An 11838-nucleotide genomic window follows, 5' to 3' on the forward strand; every position below is an offset into this window, starting at 1 on the left:
GGAATAGCCTACTTCTGCACCTTTGTCTTATGGTCTTACAGTCTTATCAGGGTGAACCCATGGAAGGCTGTGGCTTTGAGATTGAATGCAACAGAAGCCATGGATTCACCCACTTTGATATTCTCTCCTCTCCCCCTATCCTTTGAGAAGACAATACAAAAGTCTCAAAAAATGTACCACTAGGCTGAAGTATCATTTCTACCCTGCTGTTGTAAGGCTCTTACAGGCTTTCTTGTGTGATAAAGATGAATGTCTGATCTTTCACTATCTCACCATAGCCCTTGCAGTTTATTGGTCTATGTGCACCACACTTCCTCTGTAAATGTAACGCAGTATTCTGCATTTTTCTATTGTACTACCTCAATGTACTTATGCATGGCACGTATATCTTGACAATATGTGAAGATTTTCACTGTATTTCGGTGCACGTGATAATGAAATATCAATTATTCAAATTACCAATTGCCATTGATGCAGGCATCGAAAATGGGCATGGAGACTGTGATTTCCTTTAGATTATTTGAACAGAATTGTATTATAATTTATATTAACTACTTTAAGATAAACTTTCCTATTTGTTCCTACACTCAGTGTCCATTGTATCCGATACCTCCTGTAACTAATAAAGTGGCCACTGAGTGTGTGTGCGTGGTCTGCTGCTGTAGCCCAGCCAGTTCAAGGTTTGACGTGTTGTGCATTCAGGGATGCTCTTCCGCACACCACTGTTGTAACGCAGGTTTCGCATGTGTTAACATCTGACAATTGTTACAAAGGGTCTGGCATGTGTGTGTGCACCCTTAACTCCTGGTGGAGTCGTCGGGGGGTCGTCATGACACGCTTTTGGTATGCTCATCGTACGGCGTGTCTTGGGCATCTGAAACCTGGCGGAGCCCATCCCTCTTTTTACGAGGTCGAGTTGCTAGCTCGACACTCAACCCAGGCACGGGTGGAGAGCGTGCAAGGGAGCCAAACTCGGGTTCAAACTCGGGACCTCTCACCCGGAAGTCCAGCGCTGATGCCACTACGCCACCAGCCGGTAACCTTAGACATATGGAGTCTATTTCAAATTTTCATGCAAATTTCCCTGTCTCATGTTTATGCCAATGCACCTCTATTCTGAAAATACTTTCCCACCGCATCTGCTAAGATTAGCACTTAAAATCAAAATGACTCTTTCGTGTCATACGTACCATGTTCAAGCATTGGTGTAGTTCAGGTACAATTTTGATCCTGACAGTTATTTGAGAGTTCATGGCCGAATTATTTAAATATTCCTTTACTGAGTTTTGGTCTCAAACAATCAAAAATGTTATATTTGATCTCCCCCTCCTTTCCCGGACTTTGCTGCGACTGAAAAGTTACTTTCTCTCTTTCCCAGAGCTGACATGTCTTGGATCAGAAGCACCAAATGTCTGAATTGCTGAGTGTTGTAGCATTGTCTGTTCAAAAAAAAACCTTTGCTATTCCCTTGGGGTGGAAGCCATCAGACTCTAGAATCTTCTCTGTACCTGTCTCATTAATGTCACAATTATTTTCTTCACGTTTTAAATCCAGTGAAATATTTTTCATTTTGCTGTTGGAAATTTATCCTCATCCTCTTATAAATCAAAGCGACGATTTTTTAAAATATGCCTTCAATTTTATTTCCAAATACAAATAGCACCTGCCTCTATCTTAACAAAGCATGCTACCTCAGGCAGCCTCATTGCAAAGAACTCTAAGGGGTGAGTGTGGAACAGAAGCCACCGATATGGGCAGAGCATGTTCCTGAGGAGTTATGGTCCATATTTCAATAGCTTGGGGCAGCATTGTGGACAACAATGAGAGGGAGGGGGAAAGAGGGGGGAAGAGAGAGGGTGAGAGATAGAGAGAGGGAGAGAGGGAAGGGAAGAGCGAGGGGAAGAAAGAGGGCAAGGGAGCGAGAGAGGAGGGCATTCCACGGAGATGTTCCTCAGATGCCTAGTGTGGTGAGTCTCAGGGAGTCTCCCTTGTGAGCGATATAAAAGTAAGGGAAGATCTCCTCGATGAATTTGTCTTTGAAAGTGTAGAGGTGGTATACGTCGTCGGCATTGTAAAAAGACACCTGGCCTGCAGGATAGTCCAGATAAACCCCCAGCTTCCTCAGCTTTCCCTTCAGACGCAGGTCAATGGGAGGCGATGTCAGTGCAGTGTATTCTCCGTCCAGCAGAGCCAATGCCCAGACACCAGCCTGGGGTTCTGGGGCGAAGAACTTCCGGCTCTCCTGCCAATGGAAGGGAGCGAAACCTCTCTTGCGGGGGACAGAAGCCTTGGCCACGCCCACCTGCCAGACGGTGCTATCGCCCACCTCCACCTCCCAGCAGTGCTGGCCCGAGTTGAAGCCCTCGGCGCCCAGGACGCTCAGCCAGTGACTGAACCTCTCCGGATTGTCCGGGATGTCTTCCTGCTTGTCACCCACTCGCACCTCCGTGCCATCCCGGGACAGGATGAGGTGCGCGTTCGCCGTTTTCGGGTCCAGAGTCAGGAGTGTGGGAACTGAAGCAAAAAAGAGCAGTGTTAGTGCTGGGGCAGGGGTAAGGGCAAAACAAAGAATAGAGACAGAGGGAGGGGAAGGAGAGCGCGGTAAGAGAAACGGTGAGTGAGAGGGAATAAAGTGTTGGGACAGGGGCAAGGGTAAAACGAAGAACAGAGAGGGGGAAGGAGAGCGCGGTAAGAGAAATGGTGAATGAGAGGGAATAAAGTGTCGGGACAGGGGCAAGGGTAAAACAGTTCGAGAGCGAGACCAGAGCGATAAAGAGAGATAAATGAGAAAAAAGAGAAAATAATATGTCTGTGAGAGAGAAGTGCAAGTCGGAGGGAAACACGCGAAGAACGCTAAGTATAAGAGAGAGGAACAGAGGGTTACAAGGAGAGAAACACGAAAATAGAAAAATAAACAGTGAATAAGGAAAAAGAAAACAGAGAGCAAAGTTAAATCGTCAGTAACGAGCTCACAAAAGTCGAAGCACCCACGCATTGCAGTTCCACACAGACAGCTCGCAAGGCAATGAAGGATGGAATCCAGGGCTGAATGTTCCTAAAGCCGGAGAACAGCGCCATTCAGCCCATTCTTTCCAGCTTAATGACACCGTTCCCCACAGCAACTGCTCTGAGTTGTGAACAGCGCCCAGTCCATCACACAAACCAGCCTCCCTTCCAGTGACTCAGTCTACACCTCCCGCAGCCAAAATAATGAAGACCCCCCCCCCAACCCAGTCATTGTCCCTTCTCATCCCTTTCCATCAGGTGGAAGAAACAAGATCCAAACGCAAGACTCTGACGTTCTGGCACTCTTGACCGACCTCATGCGACAAAGATCATCTTTTGCTATCTCAGTCTACGTCATCGTGGCTCTTGTACTTTATTTGCCTGCGTGCAGTACACATTCTCTGTAACATTCTGTTTTTGCTTTGCCTTTTACTACCTTATGTATGGAATAATCTATCCGGACGGCACGCAAACAAGGTTTCTCACTGTCGTAGCGTTACGTGTGATCATTAAAAAAAACAGTAACAGTACCAATTCCAAATGAGCAGTTTGTTTTTGTCCAAACGAAGACGGGAGCTTTGCTGGTTCAGGGAATGCCGTGGGTCAAATATTTTTCATCTGAGGGAGTATTCGGAAGATAGTGATCATAATATGGTATTGTGACTCTCCGGGGAGGGACGTGCCCGCCCCCGCATTTCTAATGGCCAATACTGTTTATCGTTCTTGTGTTAAAATGCGTTCTTGGGATTATGGTGGGAAATTCAAGTTCATTGTTACATTTTAGCTTGGGTTATACAATTATTCCCTTGTGTTGGTGGGTCACCCTCACAGTAACCAGGGTGTGTGTTGGTCTCCTCCCCTGTCAATAGGCGACTGAGTGGGTTCTATCCCCGGGTCACAGCGCCCGGTCTGTAAAAAAAATAAAAACGGTTGTTGAGTTTAAAGAGCTTACTTCTCTGTCAACGTGGACCGAATGCTCGCCACAGTATGATTTTGAGTCGCCGTGGGTACGCGCAGGGGGCTCAGCTATGCCTGCCTTTTCGTTGGCTGTGTGGAACAGCCCGTGTCCCAAGCCTTCCCTGCAAATTCTCCCCAACTCCTCCTTCGCTACATTGACGACTACACTGGTGCTGTCTATGTGCCGATGCTGACCTTGTCAATTTCATCAACTGTACTCCAGCTTCCACCCTGCTCTTAAATCCACCTGGTCCATTTTTGACACCTCCTTCTTCTTTCTCGATCTCTGTGTCTCCATCTCTGGAGACAAACTGTCGAGCGACATATTTTATAAATCTAGTGATTCCGACGGCCATCTTGAATATACCTGTTCCCGTCCTATATCTTTTAAAATGATATTCCCTATTTTTCAATTCTTTGTCTCCTCAGCTTCTCCCCAGGATAAAGCTTTAATTTTCAGATATTTCCTCCTTCAAAGAACGGGTTTCCCTTCCTCTGCCATTGATGCTACCCTCATCCACATCTCCTCCATTTCCCAAACATCCACATTCACCTCACTTTCCGCCTTCTTAATAGGGATAGAGTTGCTCTTGTCCAAACCTACCATCTAACACACCTTTACTTCTTTCCCCCCCCCCCTCACTTTCCAGTTTCAATAGGGATCGCTCTCTCCCTGATTCCCTTGTCTATTCATCCCTCACCACTAATCTCCTTCCTCGCACTTATCCATGTAAATGGCCAAAGTGCTACATCTGCCAATTGACCTCCTCTCTCACCTCCATTCCGGGCTCCAAACGGACCCTCCCGGTGAGATGACACTTCACTTGTGAATCTGTTATGGTGGTCTATCGTATCTTGAGAGGCCTCCTCTACATTGGTGAGATCAGTTATAAATTGGGGACTGTCAAGCACTTCGGCCCATCAGCCAAAAGCATAATTTCCCGATGACCAACCATTTTAATTCCAAACATGAGGCAATCTGCAGATGCTGGAAATCCAAATCAACACACACAAAATGCTGGAGGAACTCAGCAAGTCAGACAGCATCTATAGAAATGGGTAAACAGTCGACGTTTCGCGCCAAGACCCTTCTTCAGGACTGAGAAGGAAGGGGAAGATGCCAGAATAAAAGGTGGGGGAGGGTGAGGACATGAGCTAGAAGATGATAAATGAAACCAGGTGGGTGGGAATGGTCAAGGGCTGGAGAAGATGAAATCTGATAGGAGATGAGAATGGACATAGGAGAAAGGGAGGGAGGAGCAGACCCAGGGGGAAGTAACAGGTGGGTGAAAAGAGGTAAAAGGTCAGAGTGGGGAATAGAGGAAGGGGGGATTTTTTATTGCCTGAAGGAGAAATCTGTGTCCGTGGCATCAGGTTAGAAGCTACCCAGATGGAATACAAGGTATTGCTTCTTCACTCTCCACAAGAGGAGGTCATGGACCAACGTGTTGGGATGGGAATTCCAGTTTCCTTTCCCATTCCAACATGTTGGTCCATGGCCTCCTCTTGTGCCATGATGAGGCCATTCTCAGGGTGGAGGAGTAACAATTAATAGTCCGTCTGAGTAACATACAACCTGATGCCACGAACATCAATTTCTCCTTCTGGCAATTAAAAAAAAAAAACCCTCTCTTCCTTCTTCTTCTATTCCCCACTCTGACTTTTTATTTCTTCTCACCTGCCTATCACCTCCTCCTTATGTCTCTCCTTCTTTCCTTTCTACTATAGTCCACTCTCCCTTCCCATCAGATTCATTCTTCTCCAGCCCTTTACCTTTCCCACTCACCTGGCGCTTCAACTTTCACCTTCAGCTTCAACTATCCTCCTTCCCCTCCACCTGTATTTTTATTCTGGTGTCTCGCTTTTCCTTTCTAGTCCTGAAGAAGGGCCTCTGTCTGAAATTCCTTTCCATAGATGTTGCCTGACCAGCAGCGTTCCTCCCGCATCTTGTATGCGGTGCTTTGAATTCCAAACATCTGCAGAATTTCTTGTTTATGATAGTATGATTTATGTTAATTTTAGAAAAGGAGGTGTAACCCAAAGTCAAATTATTTATTTGGGGCAAGGCCGATTGCAATGATTCAAGTGTATTGGAATCAATGACAGGACAGCAGTCTGGGCTGCCTTGAAGGAAGACGTGTTAAAGGTACAATTGAGGAACATTTCCAAGAGGATTAAAGAAGGTACACTGAATTCCAGATCCCACTGAAATTCAAATGTGACACTGAGGAAGATAATGCAAAAAAAACTTGCCCATAACAAGTGTCAGATTGTAGATACTAGCAGGAAGAAGCCTGTTTACAAAAGGATCAGAGGGAGTTGAAAATGAAGAGGCCAAGAGAATGCATGAGGAAATGTCTATCTGTAACAGGCATGAAGATCAGAAAGTATTCTCTGGAAAATTAAATAGCAAAAGAGGGAGATATGGAGAAATGGGGTTTATTAAGGACAAAAATATGAAATGAAGTTGTCATGGTCCAGTCCGTTGACTCCTCATTTCAGTTAATTTCCTTTTTCCCCATGTTCTACAGGGCTCCTTAATTAGGGCACCTGATTTTCATCTGAACCAGCAGCATAAAAACTCCAGCTTACATCCACTCGGGGCTGTCCGTCTCCTGAGCCAGTGCTGCAATGCACGTTCCGGGCAGCTGGGAATATTGGACGCTAAGTTGCTTCGGTGCCTGGGGTTGCTTTGTGAATACTGTCCTTTTCATGTTTAGCTGAGTTTAGCCAGCCGTTTTCGCTACTCCGAGCCAAGATACTTATTGTCTGACTTTGTTTGGTTTTGTCGTCTGGTGTCCAAGTTCGAGTCCCGGCTCCATGTCCGTGTCCAAGTTCGAGCGCGGCTTCCGCATCCGTGTCCAGGTCCGGGTTCCGCATCTTGGCCCAAGTCCAGGCTCCTCCAGTTCGTTGACTAATGTTCCCGTCCACGTAAGCGCTTAATCCTCGCTCTCCGGCCTCCCTGGCAACTATTAATAAACACACTTCTGTTAATGCTACCCCCGTGTCTGTGTCCTGCACTTGGGTCCGCCACCAATGTTCCTTGTAACAGAAGTGCACATGGTAAACACAAAGAACACTGCAGATGCTGTGGTCCAATCAACACGTACAACACGCTGGAGGAACTCAGCAGGTCGGGCAGCATCCGCGGAAATGAGCAAACAATGTTTCGGGCCGAGACCCTTCGTCAGGGCTGCCCGACCTGCTGAGTTCCTCCAGCCTGTTGTACGTGTTGAGAAGTGCACACGGGATGCATCATATCGGCCGGCATTGTGTAGGAAGATGGTTCAACTGAAGACCAAAGAAGGACACTCAGCACTTTAAAAGAAATAGTATAGGTAAGGGGAAAACAGGGTAGGTAAGCCATCACGGTGCTGGAGTGAGAGAGGGATGGAGTGGGAATCCGTGGGAATCCAGTTTCAGGGAGGGATGGATGGCAATCCAGAGTGAGGGAGAACCACCACCACATTCTACAATATTGAGCAAAGTTAATGTGATTCTCAGTTCTGCCGAATAAGCTGTTTTAATGTAGAATTGGCAAAGAACCTGTCTGGTGTGCAGCAGCAGGGAGAATGCTAACTCAAGCTTCGGGAAGTAATAATGAGCAGTCCACCAGAGCCTTGATTGAAACCTTGTCCGAATTTCTGCCCCTTCAACAACTTCTTCAGGTCATGAAAGGACTGGCTGTGTGGCAGAAACACACACGGGCAGCCTCTGGGGCTATAGAGGAAATGATAGTAGGCAATTCAACTCACCACACCCCTAATATCCTGGGCACTGCAGACCATCCACTGGCTTAGTGCAAGTTGGTAACAGTCGCTGTACTCACTCTAATTCCCCAAAGTATGCACCATGGATATGAGAGCTTTGCCAGGCACCTACAGAGCTTTACCTGGTTTGATGTGTTTAAACATACGTTTCCACACTGAGTACTGCAAGGGGACATTGAAACCACCCTGGCTCAGATCCAGAGACACTTCCTTCGGTTTCCGTACAAGATTACCAGCCCTGTGAATGAACGCACAGTCAAGCCTTCATGCAAGGGGAGCAGTTAAGTTATCAGATCGTAATTCAACACTGAAGATCACCTGTTGAAACAGAATACCAGCCTTCTGCGCATCCTATTGGTATTGTTGTATAACAGGGCATCTGTCCTATCTGTATTATCGAAACTTGGGTATAGTAACTGCGCTGGGGCTGTCTGGAGCTTCTGTGACAGCCAACTTAATTCCATCCCCATTCCCACATGGAACTGTCGATCCTCTGTTAGGCCTGCGGCCAGAATGAGGCCAAATGCAAAGCTGAGGAACAACACCTCATATTACCCAGTGGCAGTAACACAAATATCAGGGGCCTCTGTTCTGATCAAACCAGTTCCTCTTACACCTATCCCATCACTCTGTTTATTTCCCTCCTCCACCCACACCTTCACAGTCTCTCCAGTGGTTTCTGTTCTGTTACTTTTCCAACCTTTTCCCCAAACCACCCCGTGCCAGCTCCTTTATTTGTTTTCTTGCTACCCCTTCATTTCCTATTAGAGTTTATCTACCTGTCACCGCTCAGCTTCCTACATAATTCCAGATCTCCTTGGAGCGTAGAAGAATGAGGGGGGATTTGATAGAGGTTTACAAAATTATGAGGGGTATAGACAGAGTAAATGTGAGTAGGCTCTTTCCACTTAGATTAAGAGAGATAAATATAAGAGGACATGCTTTAGGGTGAAAGTGGAAGGGTTTAGGGGGAACATTAGGGGGAACTTCTTCACTCAGAGAGTGGTGGGAGTGTGGAACGAGCTGCCATCTGATGTGGTAAATGCAAGTTCACTATTAAGTTCTAAGAATAAATTGGATAGATACATGGATGGGAGAGGTCTGGAGGGTTATGGATGGGTGCAGGTCAATGGGACTAGCGGAATAAAGTTTTGGCACAGACTAGAAGGGCCCAATGGCCTGTTTTCTCTGCTGTAGTGTTCTATGGTTCTATCTACTCCTTCCTCATCTGTCTATCATGCCTCACCTGAATCCACCTATCACCTGCCAACTCTTGTCCCACCTCTTCCCCTCCATCTTTTCTTCTTCCCTCTGCTCTTTCAGCTCGACGTGAAATGTCAGCTACCCAATTCGCTCCTGACACGTTGAGCTCCTCCAGCATGTGTTGCTCCATGTTTCCAGCATCTGCAGTCTCTTTGCAGGATAGATACTGAAATATTTCCACTAGTAGAAAGGTCCATGAACGCATGAACAGTACCCCGTTACTTCTGTTTTGTGTTTTAATTTTAGTATTTTATGTTGCAGTATTGCCACAAAACAACAAATTTCATGACGTATGTCAGTGTTAATAAACCTGATCCTGATTCTGAGAGAGACTTGAAAGAGTAGAGTTACAAGATAAAGGGCAGGTTGTTTAAAGCGGATGTACCCTAGGAACAACTTCTTATAGGGGGTAGTGGAGGCTGGATCACTGGGGGCATTTAAAGAGGATCAGTCCAATAGTGGATTACTTCTCAAAAAGGGACCTAGATCTTATATTTCTGCACAAAAGCTGCCGAACCTAATAAGAGTCTCCAGTATTTTCTCTTTTTCTTTCAGATTTTCAGCATTTGCACACTGCTTGATTTTCAGGAACTGCATCTGCTCAGTTGTAGCGAAAGTTGTGTGTTTGTGTGTGAGTGTGAGAGTGAGCGTGTGTATAAGTAACAGGAGTAGTTCAAAAGAAAAATAAAACCCCATAATGATATCAAAATGTCACTCACCTGTCAAGTATGGTACCGATATTCTACAGAAGGAAATGAGAGTTATCAGCACAGGATTAATCAATAGGAAAACGTGCTCAGAACAGCCATACAATCATTAAGTCATAGAACAATACTGCGCAGACCCTTTGGCCCAACCAGTCCATTCTGATCACAGTGTACACACAGCTAGTCCGGATTTCTTGTGCTTTCTCCATACTTCTCCAAGCCTAGACCCTCTATTTGCCTATAAACGTGCTTCTAAAATGATACTACAATGCCCACTACCTTTGGCAGCTCATTCCATTTTCTCCATTTGAAAAAGTTGTCCCTCGGTCACCTTCTAAAGCTTTCACCTCTTGTCCTAAATCGATGCCCCCTAGTTGTGTACTCCCTTGCCCTGGGTAGAAGGCTGCTACTGTCCACCTTATCTATGTCTCTCATAATTTTAAACATTTCTATAATGTTGATATCATTCAACGGTAACGTTTATCTGGAAAAGGGGGGGGGGGGGGGAAGAACCATTTCTCATGATGCTTTTTTAAAATGGAAGAGAAACTAAGGTTCCCATCAGCAAACTTAGTCTGGTTTCAGTTCGCACTTTAATGTGTAATGACAATGGCACATCAGATATAGTTCAACCCAGCATCCAGTGCTGTCTGTGTAGAGTTAGTATGCTCTCCTTGATACGGGGCAAGGCAGGACATTGGGGCTAAGAGGAAAATTTGATCAGCCATGATGAAATGGTGGAGCAGACTCAATGGGACAAATGGCTTCATTGTGCTCCTACAACTTATGGTTTTATGGTAACCTCGTGGGTTTTTCCTACCTGTTCCCATTTCTTCTCACTTCCCAAATACATGCGTTTTGGCAGGTAAATTTGCCTTTCTAAATTGTCCCGAATTTTAATTGAGCAATAGCTTTGATGTGGTTACAGTGAAAGTTGGTGGGGAGTGAGATTGCTCTGTGAGCTGGGCTGAACTCAGTAGGCCAAAGCTTTGTATGGAGATATGGAAAGAAGGCACCCTTGAAAATACAGGCTTCCTGGCGTGGAAAGTGAGAACAAAAGTGGGGAAGGGTCATTTCTTTGTCCACTGCGTGCCTTGCCCCACAAAGGCACTCCCCGCCACCCTATCATTCCCACTGCATCAATGTGACACGTCTCCCAGTGCTCCTGTGTCTCATTAGATCAGGCAAGTTAGAGTCAACTAAGTACTGGGATCTAGCCCCACTTCACCAATAAGAGCTGGTCAAAGGCACAAGCGGTGAGGAGGCTGGACTGAAATGTGCTGTGTTAGTGGGAGTGCCAAGTATAGTTGCACAGAGAGAAATGTATCATGTTGCATTGTAATAGAGCAAAAGGGCCTTTAGTCCATGAATCTGTGCTGACTAGCAATCGCCCAATTACATGGGTCTCATTTTATGCTTACCACATTCAAGGAGCCCAAAGACATACACTCAATGATTTATAAGTCGTTTCTTCTTCTCCTCCATCAGATATATTAATGTTCAATGAAGCCATGAACACAATATTTTTATTCCCTTCTTAAGCACGTTTTAAAAATTTTTTTATCATATTTTTATGTTTTTGCATTGTATTGCTGCCACAAAACAACACATTTTATGTCATTTAAGTCTGTGATAATATATCTGGTTCTGAACTGCTATAGGATTGATCGGAACATTGACCTCCTGCTTTGCTGTAGAAAGAACCATTAGTCAACAACTTTCACTGCTAATTAACACATGCAGTTAATTAGCATGTTAATTAAGGTACATTCTTACCTTAAGTAAAGGAATGTCCACTTGGGGCAACATTTTCTGAATATCTGATATGAGGTGATTCAGGGTGACAGGGTGGCCTCCAGTTTGAGCGCTGTTCTCTTCCAACTGTTGCAAGAACTGCTCTTCCTGTCCTTCAACCTCTCCAGAAATCATCCTTTCCTCCTTCTCCAGAAACTTCCGCAAAGAGTCAAAAGCGAACTGGATCTTGTCCCGAACAGTGTCGCCTTGATTCTGGGCAAAACAAAAGTGACAACAGGTTCAACAACCCAGTCTGATGTTCTAAGTGCTGCTGCAGTGTTGTCTTATTCTCTTCAACAGAGATGGAAGAATTTGGGTAGATCAGAAGTTCCAGGTGTACG

The 11838-nt window shown here is 45.5% G+C and overlaps 1 protein-coding gene across 2 annotated transcripts; it reads right to left on the reverse strand.

The window, feature by feature from the left end:
* Positions 1 to 1668: 1668 nt before the first annotated feature.
* LOC140737770 (zinc-binding protein A33-like) lies at positions 1669 to 3131 on the reverse strand. Of its 2 annotated transcripts, none has more exons than XM_073064410.1 (2): positions 2992 to 3131; positions 1669 to 2514 (listed from the first exon to the last, which is right to left on the reverse strand). In XM_073064410.1, exons 1-2 carry the CDS (start codon positions 2993 to 2995, stop codon positions 1952 to 1954), a joined length of 567 nt encoding a protein of 188 aa, XP_072920511.1. In that variant the 5' UTR covers positions 2996 to 3131; the 3' UTR covers positions 1669 to 1951. The 2 variants fall into 2 exon arrangements, with proteins under 2 accessions (XP_072920511.1, XP_072920505.1); XM_073064404.1 differs by having other exon boundaries at positions 2974 to 3131.
* Between the last annotated feature and the right edge of the window lie 8707 nt (positions 3132 to 11838).

Source organism: Hemitrygon akajei, chromosome 2, assembly GCF_048418815.1.
Source record: "Hemitrygon akajei chromosome 2, sHemAka1.3, whole genome shotgun sequence".
Taxonomy (NCBI): Eukaryota; Metazoa; Chordata; class Chondrichthyes; order Myliobatiformes; family Dasyatidae; genus Hemitrygon; species Hemitrygon akajei.

Excerpts from the sequence above, each read along its gene's own strand:
- LOC140737770 (XM_073064404.1), bottom strand. The coding sequence starts at position 2,995 with ATGCGTGGGTGCTTCGACTTTT. Across the intron at positions 2,515-2,973 it reads GCGTGGGTGCTTCGACTTTT|TTCCCACACTCCTGACTCTG; the intron begins GTGAGCTCGTTA and ends TTTTTGCTTCAG.